The sequence below is a fragment of the Lissotriton vulgaris genome, chromosome 6 (genome assembly GCF_964263255.1).
Source record: "Lissotriton vulgaris chromosome 6, aLisVul1.2, whole genome shotgun sequence".
Lineage (NCBI taxonomy): Eukaryota > Metazoa > Chordata > Amphibia > Caudata > Salamandridae > Lissotriton > Lissotriton vulgaris.
In genome coordinates, this window is record NC_141694.1 from 1,705,834,596 (window position 1) to 1,705,856,243 (window position 21,648).

Consider the following 21,648-nt stretch of genomic DNA (forward strand, 5'->3'; position numbering starts at 1 on the left):
TAAGAGGGCATTTCCACCATAGTTTCTTGCGCCGATGTCACCCCATCCGAAGCCGGGGAGCTCGCTCTAGCCGAAGCCCACTGAATAAACGGCTCCCAGATGTCCCGGGGTCGAGACACAGCGGGCATAGTCTCCCAATAGATACCTAACTGTGTGTGCCCATAGGTAACATCCGATAGCCAATCTGAAACTTTGGGAATCTTTCGCCTGCATCATTTAAGCACAATTTGCCTCCTGGCATAAAGCAGAAGCATAGCGTGTAGTTTTCTCCTCATAGGTGTAGTGTCACTTATCAACCCCAGCAGGCCTAAATGCGGGGTGGGTCGTCCGACCTGCCAACTATTTGATTCACTGCCTCGAATATTACACGCCAGAAGTCAACGAGCCATGGGCAGAGCCACACTATATGTAGAAAGGTGGCATTGTCGAAGCCACATCTCCAACACCTGGCATCCTCTCGCAGGTGCATGCGGTAAAGGCTGATCAGGGTCCTATAGTATTGATGTAAAAATTTGAAGTGTATGAGGCGTAATTTGTAATTGGGGGAAAGTTCTAATAGCTGTTTGCAGCAAAACAACCATTGGTCCTCAGACAGAAGGGGGTCAAGCTCTTTATTCCAAAGTATCATAGACTTAGGCTGTACTATGGGGGCTTGGTCCTGCATCTCATTGTACAAGCGTGTCACTAGTTTTTTGGGGGAGGCTTGAGCCAGTACATTCTGTAAGGCGTTCAACGTGGGGGGCGCATCGGGAAAACCCTCTCAGAGGGAGCGCCATGCCAGCTTTAATTGATGGTAAAGGAAGACCTCCTGAAATGGGGGCGCCCTCCCCACCTCCTCCGCCTGTGAATCCCGGAACACACCGTCTGGGTATAGATCGGCGAAGGTGCGAATTTGGGCGCCTCCCACAGTTATCTCACCACCACGAGTCTCTAAGCAGGCCAGCATCAGGTTGTGCTTCAATGGGATGACAGGTGCATAAAGAAGTGGGAGCTTGGCTAGCCTTTGTAGCTCGCGCCATGCCCATCGTAAAGTATTAGTGGAGTCCACATCTGACGTGGGGCAAACGTGTTTTCGGTAAAGCGCCACCGCCAGGGGCGTGGGTGCCACTGAGTCTTGCTCTACCGCCATGTGCGGTTGATAAGGCGTCGGGTATACCCAGAAGTGCAAGAATTGAGCCTGCGCACAAAGAGCATATAGCTGCATGTCCGGAGCCCCCAGCTCTCCTTGTCTTAACGGTAAGGTCAGCAAAGCCCAAGACACTCTGACCTGACCACCAGCCCACACCAAAGAAAGTAAGTGAGTGCGAAGGCATGTAAAGAAGTGTTTGGTGAGTGGTATCGGTATATTGCCAAATAGGTAGAGGAATTTGGGGAGGACTATCATCTTAGCTAAGGCAACCCTTCCCGCAATGGAGAGCGGCAGTTTGGACCAGATTGCCACTTTACTCTCCAGCCAGTCAAAAGCACGTCCAAAATTCAAGGACCAGATATCCTGAAGATTGCGGCTAAGCCATACCCCCAGATATTTGATGTCATCTGCCGACCAGCGTAAGGAAACTCCGACCGTACCTCAGGAGTGCCGTCCGTCAGGGGGAATACGACAGATTTAGCCCAATTGATTGTTATACCAGACAGCCCACCAAATTTCACAAATTCCCGCAACAGGGGGTCCAGGTTGACTGAGGGGTTCAAGACATATAACGTCACGTTGTTCGCATATATAGATATCAACAAACTGCGAGAGCTGAATCCAATCCCCCTCGCTGTATGGTGTTGCGTAATACGGGCTGTGAGTGGTTCCATTGCAATAGCGAATAGTAGGGGGGGAAAGGGGACAACCTTGTCTCGTGCCACGAGTCACTGCGAATGGTTCCGAGATCATGCCGTTGACCGGCACTCGCGCCATCGTGCTGGTATACAGAAGTCTCACCTGGGCAATGAAGAACGGGCTGAAACCCATACGTTCCAAAATGCGGAACAGATACAGCCATTCGAGGGAATCAAATGCCTTCGTGGCATCCAAAAATACAGCAGCAGCCTGCACCGTGGGATGGAGATAATGCAGCACCGAGAATAGCGTTCTAAGGTTATGTGCCGTGGACCGACCAGGTATGAAACCCGACTGGTCCGGGAGAGCCACCATCGGGAGGAGGGGCTGTAGTGGGTCAGCCGCAAGTTTAGCACATATTTTGACATCTACCTTTATTAATGACAGGGGTCTATATGAATCTAGTGATGACTCATCTTTGTCCGGTTTCAGTAGTGTCATTATTTAAGCCTCCCTCATTGCCGCCGGAAGGACTCCCGTCTCCAGCGATTCCGCATATACTGCGTGCAATCGCAGCGCCAGTTCCTCCGAGTAGGCCTTATAAAATGCTGTGGTAAGGCCGTCCGGGCTTTGTTGAGAGCTAGACTGTGGATCACTTTTCTAATGTCCTCTATCGTCACCGGGAGATCCATATATATGCGATGCGTGTCGATAAACCAAACCAGCGCTATGGATTCCAGGAAGTCGTGTAAATGCGCAGGAACGTCGGACTGTGTGGTATTATATAGGTTGGAGTAGAAGGACTTAAACTCATGTAATATCGCCTCCTTCCCTGTAACCGTCAGGACAATTAATCGTGTGTATGAATTGAGCGGTTGTCGGTTTTCCAAGTAGGCCTGCTAGTGTACGACTCGGCCTGTCACCTTCCCCATAACGTCTGGCCTCCGCCTGTTTACCTACAAATTTTAACTCGCGCTGCCCCTCCTCCTCGAAGGCCAGCAGTTTTTCTTTTATCTCTGCGGCGAGTTCGGGACTAGGTGTGATGCAAAATGTGCGGTCAAGGTCTTTTAACTGACCCAGCGTGCTCAATGTACCCCTTATAGCTTTTAAAACGCCAGCTCGTCTCGCAATGCACTGCCCGCGGATCACTACCTTAAAAGCCTCCCATAACGCTGATTCAGTGGATACCGAACCTGTGTTCAGAGCAAAGTAGTCTACAATGTCATTCCTAATTTCTTCTTTGAATGCTTCATCCATCAGGGCATGTGGGGGGAGCCTGCAGCTAAAGGCACGTGTGGGCGCATCAGGAGGGGTCAGCTCCAGAAGGCACGGAGCGTGGTCCGACAGTGAGCGGGCCAGGTGCTTAACGTCTACAGTCCAGGCGGCAACCTCAGGGGATACCAGCCAAAAGTCCAGACTGGACCAGGCAGCATGGTGTCTGGAAATACAAGTGCCCTCCCTGGCCTCTGGGTGTCATATATCAGTCAGGTTGCCCTCTATCATGATGTCAGTAAGGGCTTGGCGAGCGAGGGGGTGTAACTATCTAGATGAGCCTTTTCGATCTATTTCATCATTCAGTACTACATTGAAATCACCCCCCAGGTAATAGTAGGACAATCCATCTAATCAATGCGTGCCCAGACCTCTCTAAAAAAGTCTGGCATATCGTGTTTGGACCATGGACATTGACCAGTACCACAGGTCTGTCGTACAACCTCCCTTGAACCAGTATATATCTCCCTTCCGGGTCTATGTGCGTGAAACAGTCCCTCCAGTCCAACCCATGACGCACCAGAACTGCCACCCTCCGTGCATAGTTGGAGTAAATTGCAGAGTAGACATCTCCCCATCTGCCATGCTTCAACCTGGCCAACGGTAACGAGTTAAGATGGGTTTCTTGCAGGAGGCAAATATCGATCTTGTGTCTCAGTAAGTATGCATGAATCAACCTTGCCTTCCTGTTGTCGTTTAACCCCCGTATGTTCCAAGTTAGTATTCTAATAACATGACTAGACGCACCCATGGTCACCCTGCCAACACTTCACATCGCCCTCCATGTAGAGGGTCAAACGACCTGTAAAGTATACCCAGCTAGAACTGCGTGCTTATCGACTGATGCCATAACAAACCCCCAACTAACCCTTCCATCCCCCCACTCACTCCAACCCCCCCAATCAGGTTGTGTGATACCCCCCCACATGCCACGTGGTGCGTTAAAAGAACGAAACATAGGGAAACACCCCAGGAGGGCGAGGAGCCCCAGGCATACACCCCAGTTCGCACAGGGGGGCCACGGGGGGGAACCTATGTCCCCGGTCTTTAGTGCGCCACTCTGCGGGGTCAGGCACCTTCCGGCCTCGGCAGCACGGATGAGTCGGTCGCAACAGGTCAGAGCATTAGTCGCCTCAGGGCGTCGATTTTGACAGCAGCAATCAGCCTGCCACAGGTACCAGGATGTCAGCTTCTGCGGGCGCTAGCCGTCGGGTCCCGAAGCCACAGTTTTGTTAGAATTTTGATAGGATTTACCCCATGGCCGGCGGAGCTCGCTCAAAAGGCGGCCATCTCGCAGCCTGGTTAGCCACGCCCGCCCCACCTTTCAATATTTAGTACCGATATATTATGTTCTTGATATTCTTCTTCCACAATATTCTGTAGGGTAATATTCAGTAGTACAATCCTACTAGACTTCTATCTCTTGGTTTGCAGTTGGAGCAGTGCCTCCTTTAAACTCAATTTTAGTCTTAAATGTGGAAGTTCCCAAGTGATTACCATAATGCACTCCCTTGCACTGCAGCAACTGTCGGAGCCCAAATTTTAGGTGGCATTTGCCATATTGAAAATACCCAACACATGGCATTTTGGGCCTATTTGAATTAAGGCAGCAGGAACTGCTGAAAAAGAGGGTAGGGTTGCCCCAGGGAACTTTTATCCCATTATTAGGAAGTGCCCTCGAGTCATCCCCATCCACTAGCTGGTATCAGGTATAAATGTGGCACCGCAAAGGCACTTGGACAGAACCCTTTCTGGACCTTTGGAAGAACAGAAGACCTGATGTTTGTGCCCTAAGAGGAGCCATGGAGGACTGGACCTGCTCCACCCAACACCCAGGGAAAAGAAATTGACTTGCTGCAGGGCTACGGAGAAACCACAAGCTGCAAGAGACCTTTTCCCTGGAGTGCCCACTGACCAGGAGCAACTGGAAATGGACAGGACCTTGATGATGGCCTCCGCTGAAGCTGGTCCTTGCCCCTAAATGCTGCTCTGAGTTCCTGAGGACCTTAGGAGTGACTCTGAGGAGCTATTCCAGAACACCTGAAAAGTTAGGACTTAAAAGACTAAATCGGAAGGTAAAATCTGTGTATCTGACCTGTGCTCTATTGCAATCAGTGTGACCTAGCTCATAGTCCCTGTCAGGAAATAGCTTTTACAATGTGGTTTTTACCATGTTGTATCTTTATTACTGTTTTGGCACAATATAAAAACTATGCACATTGCCTTAAGTTGAGCTAGTCTGCCATGTGCCATAGCTACGAGGTGGTTGGAATCAGGTTAGTTTAATGAATTTAAGGGTTCATCCTCGCAAGAGTTGTGATTATCCCTGTAGGCGGGCAATCGCCCGCCCCAAATAATGATCCAATTTCGGACTCTAAGCATACTGTACTATGCTTTACAAAAGACTTCAAACACTCCTCAGGTTTGTGGCACTAGGGTGGCTTCTGGATAAGCTGTGAGTCTCCTGTGCTGTGTTTTCTCATATTCCTGGAATTTCAGGGCTGGGAGTGGTTGGGAGTTGCTTGTTCATAGTGTGATAATACCTGTGTTGTTCCAACTGAATGTTATCCAGGCTTTGTCTACTCAGTCCTGTATGGGGTGCACCTTGCTGCCACTGATATTGCCTGTGTCTACGTGTCCTCACTAGGAGGATATGAAGTTTTACTTGAGCAAAACTTCAGATTGTGGCAGAATAACAGTGCTGCTGAAGCATTGTTTGGTATGGTTGATTTTGGTAATCATTGTTCATGTATATTCACTTGCTTATTGTATATTGTTCTTTCCAGTTTTCTGTCTGCTTTGTCTTTATTGACCAGACATTGTAGAGATGTTGCGCCAAGGCCCTTCTAAAGCCGTTATAGTGCGGTATGGGTGGACGTTCTGAGAAGTGTTTGGGAGTGTGTGATGGATCAATAATCAATGTGAATTTGCTAACTATTAGTGATATATGAAAGTCGAAAAAGCTCATCTTCCAGCTCTCAGTTTATTTGTCTTGCACAAGGTTGTATTTCTACAGTGGTGGATGGTAGAGGAACAGTGGCGGGAGCTAGAAAAAAAGAAGACTTACCTGCTGCCTGCCGGTTGCCAGCTGCTGCCTCTCCTCGAACCTATCTGCTTTCCTGGCAGCACGGAAGCACACAGCCTCCCAGACTCCCCTAGGCAATCATGACGCTGTTGGCACCAGCATGGGGCAGTGTCACAGTCTCGGCCTCCCACAGGCCATCACCAACTACAGAGAAAACGCAGTGGCGTCCGCCTGTCCACGAGTTTCGGTGCAGTCTCGCTAACTCTTGAGTGCTATCTCTGCTGCTACTTATGTGTAAGAGAGCAGTGCATCTTGACGAGTGCCCACCGAGGAACAGGGAGAGAGTAAGGCGCAACAGGGGCCAAGGCCAGCATCATAGCGTCCAGAGGCAGCACAAGGGGTGCTTACTAGCAGAACCCAAAGTGCTGATGATGCTGGAAACTCCACTACCCACGATTATGCCGGCACTCGAAAACCTTCTCTTTTGAAAAAACTACAGAAATCCTGAATACTGAACATCAAAATTATCACGCAAACACAGTCTTCTAATGGTACGAGGACATGGACACAGGATGTAATCCCGGAAATATGTAAAAGCTTCCGCCTTACAATGATTAGATGCACCACTGATGCCCCAGCACACAAGTGTCTGGGCATCCTTAACAACAGTCATTGACCCACAGTCCGAGTCCTGAGGAAAACCGTAGAACTATTTGGGGGTTGAAACGCGTTGACATCTGGGCAAAGGTGAATACATTTTTTGGGGAGTACTGGATGGGAATCTGTTGAAAGAAATTTCATTCCCAGTGGGCAGATGACCCCCTTCACAAACTGTGCAGCCCTTTGCCCCAAACACAGGCAGAACGCTGGAATCGCTAAGGGTCCGCCTGTGATCTATATATCAAATATGGACTGGTTCTTTGCAGGACATGTATAGGCCATTGATAATTGTATTGGTGTTCACGTCTTCTCACATGTGTAACATTTATGTGTATTTGTTTTAATGTTGAATGTGTTATGTTGATAAGTATGGCATACTAAATATGTTGTTTTCTATCTCATGACATCAATAAATGGCTTTAATTTATATGTGCAAAAAATAAGTTACAAATTATGTGAAATAAATCGCATGAACTTAGAATTGCTACCTAAGCTCATATATGAGTAATTTGGAATAACCTGTCCGGTCACTGTTTTGTTGTACAAAGTCACCAGCATGACAGCAGCATTGTGATTGGTCTGAGCAGCCTATTTCAGCTCTCAAACATGGAGTGGGAGCCTGTGCATGTTCTCCACCCAGGCTGTGCAATACATCCGAATGAAGAACATGTTAAGTGCTCATGACAGTTTGGCTGGCACAAGACGGCCGGACAAACCGTCAGGCACACTTATGGTGAACCAACCACTCCTCCTCCCTCTGACGTCACCCAAGCCCATTCCCACCCTAAAATGGCTCCAAGCTCCATTCTAAAGATAAAATGATGATAACGTTATGTTATTATCAGTTTAATTTTCCTTTGCAGGAGGGTGACACTCCTCCACCTTAGCAGAGGAGCTGCAGCTGGATTTCTGTTACACAAATATCACTTTCATTATTGCTGGATGGTCTTGGAATTTTAGGTTTTCTATGTAGTACATAAAATTAAAATTAATTGCAATTAAAAAAATATTATTTATCTATCAAATTAATAGAACAAACATAGACAATTAAAAGACCATGACACATCTCCCAAAGCACAAAACATTTGTATTTCAGAGCAAATGAGAAGAATTGTAAGCAAAGACACAAAATCCCTCTCCTTCTTTCACAGAAATGTGCAAGACAACTGCTGTCTTCGACCATTATACATTGACTTTAAGAAGGACCTGGGGTGGAGATGGATACATGAACCGAAAGGATATCACGCAAACTTCTGTGCCGGAGCCTGTCCATATTTATGGAGTTCAGACACACAGCACAGCCGGGTAAGTTTTATTTATACATTTTACTGGAAAGCAAATGGGATCGTTGTAAAGTGGAAGAATGAATGTCTGGTTTACAGGCTTCATTCAACTATTACTTGAAGCGTTTAGTGTGATAGCCTGTGTCATGTTTACACCGGTTCAAAAATCAGAGATGCAGCCATCTTTCCCTTTTATTTCTCGTTTAAATAATGGTGATAAATAAGCAAACTAAGGGGCATATTATCAAGCAGGGCGTTAAAAATTATCGCTATTTTAGCGGCAAAAAACTGCAGCTAAAGCGGCGATAATGGGCTTGATAATATGGCCTTGTGAATTCCAATAGAAACCCATGTTCTGGTGTGAACCTGGGCTTCTATTGGAATTCTCCAGGGCATATTATCAAGCTTATTATTGGCGCTTTAGCTGCAGTTTTCTGCCGCTAAAATGGCGATAATTTTAACGCACTGCTTGATAATATACCCCTAAGTGGCCTATGTGCTATGAGTTGCGGTGGTGCCTGCGAGGGGCTGCACAGTTTTGCACTGGACCCACAGGCTGGTAAGTAAGTCAACATAATAGTGCTATATGTTGCTTTGTGCCAAGTCACCCCTCCCAACTTTACTTCCCTTTGCAAATCTTGCCCAGTGCATTGATGCTGAGACATTTTCAGGTGTTCCAGTGCTTATGACAAACAGTGCAAAATAGTTTTGTTCCATGTTTTCCCCAGTGATAAACAGTGTGCAAAATATGGACCAAGAGTTAAACTCTGAATTGTGTCCTAATTTCACATAACACAATTTAACAATGTGATCCAGCTAAAATGGCACACTCTTCATTCCACAGGTTCCAATGGTGGTGAAACTCTCGCTATTCTCACGCTGTCAATATTCGTCTTTATTTTGTCTTAGATATGCTCTTTAATTTAAACACCACCTCGAAATGCTCATCCTCTTAAGCCCAAGATCGGCTGCTGCCAAAATAAACTGATGGGGCAGTGTGGGTGGGGGGCAAATAATAATAATAATAAAAAAACACTTGCCTCACGCTGCCAGCCGCCTCGGTGAAGAGGTATGAGGAAGTCCATGGGCCACTCCCACCCAATCCAGACACTTCTCTCAGCATGAGATCAGCACCTGGATTGGTTTGAGCGGCCTGGTTAAGCACTCAGTAAGTGACTGGTAGCCTTTGCCTAAGACGGCTGGCCAAACCCTCACGTGCACTTCCATTGTCCAACACCTGCACCTGTTGGCTGTTACTCAGAATACCCAGCCCACCCTTGAAGTGGCAGCATCGGCTGTCAGAGAAAAATAAAACAATAATAAAATTATTTTATAATCATTTAATTTTTCTTCTGCAGTGAGTGGGGCGATGCTCCACCGCCATTGCAGAGGAGCCGCCGCTGATCAAACCTATATTCAGCAATTTACACTGTTGATCATGGACTCCTGCTTACTGCTATCCCTGAAAAGGGCATTGACAGAACTGTACTGAAATGGTTCCCCTTTTTTTCTGATGTACTCATCTCTTGCTCAATTTTCCTCCACGTGTCTGTTTGCTCTTGTGCGGTTCCACAGGGTTCGCCGCTCTGCCCTACCTATTTAAGTTGAATGTTCGACCACAATCTACCCTGATCTACTTCTATGGTCTCTGACTTTGGACTTGCTTTAACTGTTGCTCTGACGAAGACATGATGCTGCGAGTCTGCTGGATGTCAGGGAGGAGATGGCAATTACTGGCTGAAGTTAAATGCTGATACGGGGTGGTTCTGGTGACCTTTGTAGAGGCGACATGTGGAATCTGTCCAACACTGTCAAAGCTACTGTAGAGTATTGGGGTCAACATTCATGCAGAGCTTCAAATGGCTTTCACTGTTTCAAGTTGCAATGTTCAAATGTGAGTCTGAAAGATCCTTCCATATTTAAATGAACAGGGCCATTGGTCTCTGACCTCTGCCCTCATTGAATTTCTTGTGAACTATTGAAGTGGGATCTATCTGGGCATTACAGCAACAGGCAGCATGCCTTGCCACATTAGCCCTTCGTTGTCGGAGAGCCACACCTATTTTGAAACAATGTTTGCCCATAAATTATTTGTGACTTCACCCATGCCTCTCTGTCTAATAAATTGGTTGGGTATGTTCCTATCCTTGCTGTACGTTCATCTAGCCAAGTTCTTCTGAGAACTCCAGGTTCCTTAAGGCTAGTACCACAGGCCGTGTTATCTCTGTTCTGGCTATCTCCTAATGGAATATCTTATCCACTGATATAAGGAACCAAAAACAGTCATGTTTAAGTAATTTGTCTGATCACTTCTTCAATTGTTCATTTTTGAAGCAACCATATGAGCAAGAGGACAGCCCGAGAATGTTAGAGCGCTGTAGAAAACCTTAGTAACAAATGGCTGCATAACATCTATGGCGTGACAATATGTACATTTGGTGTCACAGAAGTTGTGTGCACAATAGGATCATATCAAGAGAGCATAGAGTTGGTCCACCATGCTGATGCTCATGATAGTTTGATAGTTTGTGGTTAGTGCCATATTCAAATCGTGCATCAGGAGCACAGCTAGAAGCATGTTGAATACATTGTGAAGCAGGCATTTGTTTTGTTGCTTGACTCAACAATGGCAGTTATGAGGGTCTTAGAAACTTGATAACAAGCTCCTGAATTCTCCCTCTGGTCACCTCTGTTTTCAGTACCTTTCAGTATAATAGCACAGAATTCCTCTGTCATGCTTGGATGTACCTTGGAAGTGTCAGCAATGGGACTTCATGTGGGGGCTGTTTTGGAATTGTGTGTGTGCTATGTGTGGGGCTTATGCAAGACCACTGATAAGCCACTTCCTATCTGCTTCCTGGTGGTTAGGGGGAGATGGTCCATGGTCAAGGCATGCTAAAGACTGAATCTGAATACTATATAATGCGGTAAGCAGATTGCCACTGGTAGGATGTGGCTCTGGAGCCTGAAGGGTTCTCTATGAATCTTTGTTGAGATACTAACGGTCCGACTCCAGTTTGCTTGTGAGACTCTATATAGGTGGTATCAGTGAAATACTTTATTAAGAAACTGGCAGGATGGTGTTGGTAGTTGGGTGAAGTAACTTTCTGTTGAAAGTTTGCCCACATGTTCGTAGAGTTTCTTCCATGTTGAGTTGAGGGATTATGGGAGTTTAAGAAGATGGACTTTGTATCCCAGTGGATACCTGAGTTGGTGGTGCTGAGCAACTTCAGCCAGCACAAAGAGTCAGTGATTCTTTGCTGTGGGAGCCATGGTTTGCAAGACAATCAGTGACAATATTTGGGGGGTTGATCTGGGATGCTAGGGGTAGAGACTGATTGTGCATGCATGCAGCTTACTCTTGGTTCTCCTGTTAGGCCTCACCAAGTCATTGTCTCACTTCATCAATTGCCTGACTGTCATGGGTCGATGTATGCACTCACAGGAATTCTTTTTTAGATACATTGCAGCCTGCCTTCTGGGCTTTACAGGGCCTACCCTAGGGGTGGCTCCTATGTATTAAAAAGGTTGGTTTGGGCCTGGCAAAAGATTTATTTTGCCAAGTAAAATTGGTATTGTAAACTGTACACAAACACACGCTCTGCAATGGCAGGCCTGAGACATGTTAAAGGGCTTCTAAAGTGGGTGGCACAACTAGTGCTGCAGGCCTACTAGTAGCATTTAATTAACATACCCTGGTTACATGTAGTACCACTTTACTAGAGACTTATAAGTCATTTAAATATGCCAATTGGGGATAAACCATTTTTACCAGGCTTAAAGTAGAGCGCACAATCACTTTACTGCTAGTTATCAGTGGCAATGTGGGCAGAGTCCTAAGGACAGCAAAAACGAGGTCAGAAAAATGGAGGAGAAAGGCAACAAGTTGGGAGTGACACCAACCTAAGGCCGTGAGGTCTTTCAATCTCTTCGATTAGAAGAAGCAAGAGACCAGGGATTTTAAAGTGGGTTTGGGGACAGGTTGTTGGTGTGTCCATACATTAGCCATCATAAAATACCTCTACCCTTTAGGAAAAGGACTCTGACATCTCTTAGAGTTATGTGACCGTCTAAAGGGACATGCCCTTCGACCTTGATCTTTTTGGTCATTAAATGCTTCAGTGACCTGCAATATCTAGTAGACATGGGGATATTCTATTCCATATCAATATATAACATTTGAACTCTCCTATTAATTGGCATCAGAAGGCACAGGAATGTGTTACATTGTGTTCCCTGACAACTGTAGCAAAGCAAATCTCCTGTATCCTGTCACAGTGATCAATAGCCCTGGCTATTTTGTGTTCTGAGGATGCTGCACGTGTTCCTCAATATGAGGGCATGGCCTGGTAAGTATGTGACATAATTTTGCAGCATTTAGCAGACAGCTTATCAAATGATTTAAGTAATACATCACATAAAGAGCATCAATACTGGGGTTCGAAGCAAAGAAGAGGAAATGGTGGACGGTGTTGAAGTCCTTTCAGGAGGACAGAAACTTTCACTCGTCCCAACTCATAATACATAACATTACATGTATCTCTTTCGCCATACTCATCCCACTGGAATCCATGCCTCATGAAAAATATTTTAAACTTAATTTGCCCTTCAAAATGAGACGCTAGTGTTTTGTAGGATTATGAGTGTTAACAATGTTTTATCTTTAGGTTTTTAACTTTTACAGTTTCCGATAAAATATCAAGGTCAAATGGTGCTTTGCAGCCTATCCACTAATGAACAAAAATCTGAAAATTACAGATTTGTATACTTTTATTATGTGAATTAAAAGTTGTATGCCAGGATGATTCAATACTGTTTTTTTGGGTCCTTATACTTACATATGTGTCTCTGAGCACAGTTGAATTGTGGAAAGTAACTTAGATACAATCTGATATTAGACTGTTAACTGGATAAACAGAGATATAGCTTAGATTGGAAGACGTCCTGCTTTCCCCATTTTTTGTTGGGACGCAATGTGTGACGTTCACAAAGAGTTAACAACACCGCTCTCACCAGATCTTATGACATAGACAGAAAAATAGCTTTAAGAAGCATTACTGGTAGAGGGGTTGGGCTTTTCCCACACATTGGTTTCTTTGAGTACAGTATTTGATTGAGCAGACATTGTGCCCTTCTACTGAAAAGTGTTTGTGTTGCATTTCTGTTAGCTTGTGGAGTACTTCTCTTCATATAAAATGATTACCTCACGTTTGAGCATACCCTGCCAACTTATGGCGAACAAAGCGGTACAAAAGGGGGTGTTGATGGGTGGAGCATCTGAACCAATCAAACACTCACACCCAGTCAACAGATCTGGGTTTAATCCATCACCGTTCTTTAGCCCACTCTGCCACCCCAGTTCAGACATGGCCATATGCAAATTATTCTGACCCTGTGCCTCATGGGAACAGTCTGGCCTGAACTGCCAAGCCATGCCTTCCCTGGACTGGAAACAAGCTTCCTAGGACCAGTTTCTGGCATTGCAGCTGCCTTCAGCCAGGCTTGCTTGAATCCAGTGGCAAAGTGAGCGAGGGACTCACGTCTGAGCATACCCTGCCAACTTATGGCGAACAAAGCGGTGCAAAAGGGGGTGGTGATGGACCGAGCATCTGAACCAATCAAACACTCACACCCAGTCAACAGATCTGGGTTTAATCCATCACCGTTCTTTAGCCCACTCTGCCACCCCAGTTCAGACATGGCCATATTCAAATTATTCTGACCCTGTGCCTCATGGGAACAGTCCAAAACAAACTGCCAAGCCATGCCTTCCCTGGACCGGAAAAAAGCTTCCTAGGACCGGTTTCTGGCATTGCAGCCGTCTTCAGCCAGGCTTGCTTGAATCCAGTGGCAAAGTGAGCGAGGGACTCACGTCTGAGCATACCCTGCCAACTTATGGCGAACAAACGGTACAAAAGGTGGTGGTGATGGACAGAGCATCTGGACCAATCAAACACTCACACCCAGTCAATAGATCTGGGTTTAATCCATCACCGTTCTTTAGCCCACTCTGCCACCCCAGTTCAGACATGGCCATATGCAAATCAGTCTGACCCTGTGCCTCATGAGAACAGTCCAGCCCGAACTGCCAATCCATGCCTTCCCTGGACCGGAAACAAGCTTTCGAGGACCGGTTTCTGGCATTGCAGCGGTCCTCAGCCAGGTTTGCTTGAATCCAGTGGCAAAGTGAGCGTGGGACTCACGTCTCAGCATACCCTGCCAACTTATGGTGAACAAAGAGGAACAAAAGGGGGTGGTGATGGGCGGAGCATCTGAACCAATCAAACACTCACACCCAGTCAACAGATCTGGGTTTAATCTATCACCGTTCTTTAGCCCACTCTGCCACCCCAGTTCAAATATGGCCATATGCAAATCAGTCTGACCCTGTGCCTCATGGGAACAGTCCAGCCCGAACTGCCAAGCCATGCCTTCCCTGGACCGGAAACAAGCTTCCTAGGACCGGTTTCTGGCATTGCAGCCGTCTTCAGCCAGGCTTGCTTGAATCCAGTGGCAAAGTGAGCGAGGGACTCACGTCTGAGCATACCCTGCCAACTTATGGCGATCAAAGCGATACAAAAGGGGGTGATGATGGACGGAGCATCTGAACCAATCAAACACTCACACCCAGTCAACAGATCTGGGTTTAATCCATCACCGTTCTTTAGCGTACTTTGCCACCCCAGTTCAGACATGCCCATTTGCCAATCAGTCTGACCCTGTGCCTCATGGGAACAGTCCAGCCCGAACTGCCAAGCCATGTCTTCCCTGGACCGGAAACAAGCTTCCTAGGACCGGTTTCTGGCATTGAAGCCGTCTTCAGCCAGACTTGCTTAAATCAAGTGGCAAAGTGAGCGAGGGATTCATATCTGAGCATACCCTCCCAACTTATGGCGAACAACGCGGTAAAAAAGGGGGTTGTGATGGACGGAGCATCTGAATCAATCAAACATGGTAATGCAGCAGTAGAGCTGGTGCGCTGTAACAAGAAAATGGTCTTCTTGTTGATCTTATCAATGATAGTTATTCATATTTTGAGTACTTTCAGCCCCCATGACTGCTTATCCCATGGTTCAGTGTATTTTGTGAGGCATCAGGGCGAATGAGGAATCATATGTGTAAGGTGGCAAAGTATTAGAGCATTATTAGCACCTCAGTCAATCCTCGTTCTGTGCTCAGATTTCTGAAAAGCTCATGGCCTCCTCTGGTATCTATACATGCCTCTGAAGCTGTAAGCACTGTTTAGCCGCCCTACACCTGTTGGAGAGCACCACACTGTGTGTAGAAGGCTAGCAGAGGAAATGAGGGGAGTCAGTCACTGGCCGAGCGGTGAGAGCTGCTCTGACTCAGTGAGTCAGTCCTTGCTTGGATGCTCTGCCCATCTGTGGGTGCTGAGCAGTCCCTCCTGTCATGCCTCCCCCTGCCCTGTTCTTTATCACTGGTCTGCTCATCTCTACCAGCACCCCCGACTCGCGCCATTCTACCCTCCAAATTTCCCCAAGAAACACTCGCACTTTACAGTTAACATATGAATTTATGAAATTGTCTCAAATCTAAAATGATGGATTAATGTATTTATAAGAATCTTGCTTTTATACTTGTATTCATATTTGTATACTCTTACCCCGCCAGTCCACTCTTCTCTGTGAGTATCTGGCAGGTCACATTACGCTGCTCCTGACCCCTCTTCCACCTGTGAGAGCCCAGCAGAACCCCCTCATGTTGCCTACCTGCCTCTTTATACCCCAGTTGGGCTGTGCATCCATTTGCCAAGGCCCAGTGGGTCTTAGCATACTGCCGTGGGTATGCCGGTGTGAGTTAATTGTGCTTGTGTGAGTGAGTCTAAGGTGAGTGCTGTCTGTGAGAGCACAGGGTGAGTTGTGCCTGTTTGAGTACAGAGAGAGATGTGCCTGTGTGAGGAGTGCAGAGTGTGATCTCTGACTTTGTGACTGGTATGCCTGTGTGAGTGCAAGATGTGTAGTGCACCTCTTAGTGCAGGGTGCGTAATGTGCACGTGTAAGTGCAAGATGAGTTGTGTTCATGTGTGAGTAAAGGGTGAGGGGAATTACTGCATTAGTGCAGATTTAGGGGTGTGCCTGTGTGAGTGCAAGATGAGCAGTGTGCACGAATGCTACTTTCCAATGTGTGTTATGAGTGCAGAATTACAGGGGTGCCTGTGTGAGTTCAGTGTGAGAGCGTGCCTCTGTGAGTGCAGTGTTAGAGGGGTGCCTCTCTGAATGCCGGGTCAGGTGTGTACTTGTATGAGTGAGTGCAGAATGTGCCACAATAAAGTCAGACCTCTTAGCATTGCCTGCGTTTGCTCTGTATGTATGTTTTACTCCATGCATACTGTGATTTACATGTAAATATCCAGGCCTGATTCACAACGTTTTTCTATGTGTCGGTGTGTCTTACTCCACCCCAAGGGTTAGTGCTACACCTCAACATCCAGATTTCTTTCACCAAGCATCTATGAGTATGCAGTTTTACTCCAGGCTTAGATGTGACACATTCTTGAATTTCCAGGGCTGATTCATGCTTCCTCACAGTTTTCTTGAGTCAGCACGTCTTACTCCTGGAAGCTGCAGGGGTAGCTGATTCTGTCAGAAGTGTAACACAACTAATCATGGAAGAAGCTCTGTGAACAGGGATCCATGAACCAGGCACTTGGCTGAAGCCCTGTACAGAGGTTCCTTGATCAGCCTTCCACTGGTATCAAGTCACCGCCCAAAGAAAAGAGAAAACATTGGGCTAGCTGGCACACGGGCGCTCTGTGAGATCTTTGGACCAGGGCATGTTTTCAAAGCCAGAGGAAGAATACCGGCCATGGTAACAAATATGCGGTTTGCTTGTTTATCCCCCGAGCCCGCAGCAGCCTGATGAAGCAGCTAGTGTTGCTCTGCTGAACAGATCTTCTGTCCAGCTGAAAACATTCCTCTAAATCTCTAGGAAACTGCCATTTCGTGTTTAACTAATACATTGATGGCGACCTCGAAAAATAGTTTTATATCATCAGTGTAGTACAGCATACCTCCCTCCCCTGCCACCGCCCCTTTGGCTCAGAAACAGCCTATAACTTCCATGCAGCCTCATCCTGTCTCTTTGTGCACACAATGAAAAGGCCAGCTCCTTTGGTGATGCTCTAGCAGGCATCATTGCAAACAATTTTAGGCCAGAGGGGGGTAGCACTGTACTCCATGCGTGATTGCCCTCCGTTTCTATTCATAGACCCAAAGTGGGTGGGAACACCCCTGGCTTCTATTCTGTGAAAAATATTTCGTTCACTTAGCAACGGGCATGGACGCTGGAGCTATTCTTCCCTCAGACTTAGTCAAATGCCACCTTGCTCTTCGAACGGGACCCTTTCTTCTGCACAGCCCAGGGCTTTAGTAAGCAAATTACTTGCTTCTATTGGATGCAGTTTAGGTCAAAAGGCTCATGGCCTTTTGGAAATGAGCGCCTACTTCAGACATGCATGATGCTGATACAATGTGAGACATACTTTAAAGTAATCATAAGAATAAGGGAACACATAGAATTTTATACACCTCATACATAAATAAATAAGACAATTAACTAACTAACCAAATAAATAAACACTTTCATGAAGCTGATGAAAACATTAGGATGGGTTTCTTGAGTACCAGCCTGTGTGGTGTCAATCAACAGATGCAATGTATTTTCTGCAATGAAAACGTTCTTGTCCCAACAAGATAAAAGTTCATGTAACTACAATGTCAAAGCTTGTTTGCTACATTGACCTGTTCTCTCTTTTGTTTTAACTTATATTCTCTTACTAGGTACTCGGTTTGTACAACACCATCAACCCAGAAGCGTCGGCCTCGCCCTGCTGCGTGTCTCAAGATTTAGACTCCCTCACCATCTTGTATTACATTGGCAAAGCACCCAAAATCGAACATCTTTCCAATATGATTGTCAAGTCCTGCAAGTGCAGCTAAGATACCACAGCAGCGATGCGTGTTCAATGAAGACCTTAAAACATGAAAGAATGAAATGCCTAATTTTATCAGTGTTCAATTTTAAAACAAAAACTGAAAAACGGTACTAGTATGAACTGTGTATGTAAAAAGTTTGATTAAAGTTTTTAAAAAGCTGTCATCAGAAGAAAATGTTGAAGGCTTTATCCTGCGTTTCACCTACTTTGATAGGGAGATAGATAAGAAGTAAAACCTTTGAAAAATTAAACACTGGAAGAATTTGTTAGTGTTATTATGTGAAAGGAAAAACAGGAAAATCCCATTAAGTGGACTTGCTGTAACTGTCTCGTGCCTTACTTGATCTCAGTACGTTTTCGCGCAATAGGCACCCTACCCATTCCTTTTAGTTGTAGATCAAAGATGCATTATTTATTTGTGTATAACTATATAAAAAATGAACTTTTGAGGAAATGAAATGTGGACGACATGAAGACCAAATAAACTGCCAGAAACAAGTTCTTTGGTAGTCCTAATGCAACTATTGAACTCCAAAGAGATTTTTTTGTTTGTTTGGGGAACTATAATTCTTCACTTAATTTTTTTTAATGTCTGCCTCGTAAGTAGTTTTGTGTATTTTGAATAAGCTTCTTTAAGATTGCCCCATTTCTATGCAGGATTGTCTTTTATGATATAGTGTACACATTCTGAAGCATCATTAAAACCCCAGTGGCAGACTATTACACGTAAATGGTGAAAATGGCAGTGTAAACAAGTGAGGTGTGTACATGCATTAGTCTAATGAGAAGACAGTGCAATGATGCTATATAGCTACGCTGTGGGATTTTGTTCAGGTATATGTAATTGTACCTCTAGTGTCACGACAGGTGGGTAGCAGAGCCAGCTTAATTGGAAACCAACTTGTAGTTCACAATTTACAAACTATCAACATTAAGTACGTTGTGTAAAATGTGTATATTTTCACCCTATTTTTGTATTTTGTAATTTTGTCAAATACGATAACTTTTCATTTAAATCAGGGGCTCTTTCGATCTCTCAGAAAAAAATGTGTTTCCCTCTAGCTGGCCAGTATGAGTAGAGTCCTATACATTGACTTGCACTACAAACATGTTTTATAATTGCTGTACATGTGCTTTTTTGTTCTTCATTATGCCATAAGCTACCTGACTGTTTTTCATGATATAGTATGTTGATATTTTTGCATCCACACTTGTAAAATTGAATTGCAAAACAATTTTTACGATTATATTTTCAAAACCCTTTATTTCATGGAGAGTCAACTAAATGTTCCTGCAATACTATGAGCAGGAACTTTGACGCCGTGAAGTAAGATTACAGTGGACAGCTCCTAGATAGGCTGAGGATAGCTGACCAATGTCATGGATTCATGTTCAAAATCGTTCGTATCAACAAGAGATTTGTACAAAAGGAGTGATTGTGAAAGGAGTATTTCCACTGACATCAAAGTGTTTCCCTTTTCATCTTTTGTGAAGAAAGCCCCATAGTAAATCACAGATTGAGTAAGTATGTTGACCATTCATTGGATCTTCCTCAGACAATATATTTATGATTGTACCAAGAACCCACCATCAACACTTTTTTCTTTTTAAATGGGTGTATCTCTGAAGAACCTTAGATGAACAACAATAACGTTTTTAATGGAATTGTTGATCTATTAGTGTGTGTTGCACACCAATGTGGGCCTTATGAAATTAATATGTAATTTGCTGTAGTGTTCCTTCTTCGGCTCTTGTGTACTGGAATGAGTACCAACAGTCCTCTTTCAAATGAAGTCGACATTGTTTTGCTACTTTTGTACATTCTAAAGTATTTTTTGTGTTGTCATTGGATTTCCCATTGAATATATTCAAATAATAAGCAATACGATGAAAAAGCCTAACTAAAAATACCCAGCATATTTTTGGCTTCTGTTTTCTCTTTAAAAATAACTTTTGAAAATGCTTCAACAGCTTCACTGCCTTTTAGGGAAAATGTCTGAATGTGTTGAAACCCAAAATTATTAAAATTAGGAGTATATAAAGGGTTTCTATTGTAAAGCTGCAGTACACCATACTGCAGAATCTAGCACATTGGAATGCCCAGGTATTTCTGGCTGTAAAATTGCACTTGCCGAAAGCGGGTATGACAGCTGACCTGCATCCCAACTCCATTGGTTTTATTGTGAGTGTTTTCCTGGTGTCACTAATGACATTACATAACTATTTTTGGCACTTTGGAGGATAAAGAAAACTTTGAGTGTACATCTTCTACAAATCTTTTGCTCTGGAAAGCACAGGGGAAAGACAGAACGTAAAAATGGCCATTGTATTTTTAGTGACCGATCACTCTGTATTTAACACAATGTATGTTTTTGTGGTGCTCTAGTGGTAAATAAATTATTTCAATTATTCTATGAAATTCAGTTTCTTTTTTTTAACATTGCTTTATTTTAGTAAAGCAAACTGTTCGGATAGTATTTTCGGACATTCAGCAAGTCTCTAAACTGAAGAAAATTTCTAATGATATAATGACAAATTTCGTGCACTGTACTTCCAGTTCAAATTGTGTTTCGCGCAACTCCAATTTAAAATCATTAATTTTATGTTTTTACTTTAAGCTCATGAAATCCTATTATGCAGCATACATGTTTACTTTTACATATTAATTATGTGTCACTGGAATTTAGTATTTTGCTACCAGCATGCTGACCGCTACTGTGGTTTGTGGTTTATTCTTTATGTCGAGATTTATAGATTGACACATAATAGCTAAGTTCAAGACTGTCCTTCGGTTGTGTGTCAAAACATCAAGGGCCAAAATTAATGTGATCAAAATATTCCCTACTCTTCCATTGTGAGCATTGTGAATTCAAATATATGTAGTTAAGTATCAATTGACCTTTCTTAACTTCACATCTATGTCCTTTGAAGATATATTTCAATATTGTTGTAGTCAATATTTTTCTTACGTATTTTGACAGGTCAACATTAAAATCTTAATATTTTGGTAGAAAAACCCTGATCTCTAACGAAAGTAAATTTTATGTATGTGGCACGAAGATAAATAATATATTTGCAGCGAATTCACCTTTTCTTATTGACTCAACGTATTGTTTGACTCCCATGGAGAAAAAGAAAACAAAAAGTGAATTTGCATGGAAGAATCCATTCCTTTGTACAAACACAAAATGCATACCAACAAGAAAATCACTTGGTTTTCCAAGTAATCCACAAAGAAACATTTGCCAGGTACAGCTTTCCATTTGGATTCCTTTAGGAGACTGTAATGTACATTTAAACATCCAAGTGTGGCTTTACTCCTTTTTTAGGATGAGGCTGTGTATATTTAAAATGTTTCTTTACAGCTGATATGAAGAGTAAATACCTACAAGAAACTCTGAATAATATACACGCTGCCTTAATGTGGTCACTCTTACTTTATAACTGTGAAGCTTGTCTTAGGCAAATGAGGAAATAACACCATATGACAAACTCAGTAAGTGGGAAAATAGGTTTTGCTTTACACTTTGGAAAGAATTTTTAATGAGATGATAAACTGGGTTCAGTTGAGGAATCTTAATATATCATCCACCCCTGCTATAATCAGTCGGCACCAAAATTATTGTCAAATCAGATTCTTTCTTTTCTATATTATTTAATATTGCCACTAAGCCTTGTCACATGC

The 21,648-nt window shown here is 44.3% G+C and overlaps 1 protein-coding gene across 1 annotated transcript in view; it reads left to right on the forward strand.

The window, feature by feature from the left end:
- TGFB2 (transforming growth factor beta 2) overlaps positions 1 to 18,482 on the forward strand; it is a 408,754-nt gene extending 390,272 nt beyond the window's left edge. The window contains exons 6-7 of the mRNA XM_086927910.1: positions 7,877 to 8,030; positions 17,809 to 18,482. Of these exons, the coding sequence (XP_086784036.1) occupies positions 7,877 to 8,030; positions 17,809 to 17,967 (313 nt within the window). The 3' untranslated portion in view covers positions 17,968 to 18,482. The remainder of the gene's footprint in view (positions 1 to 7,876; positions 8,031 to 17,808) is intronic.
- Positions 18,483 to 21,648: the final 3,166 nt, after the last annotated feature.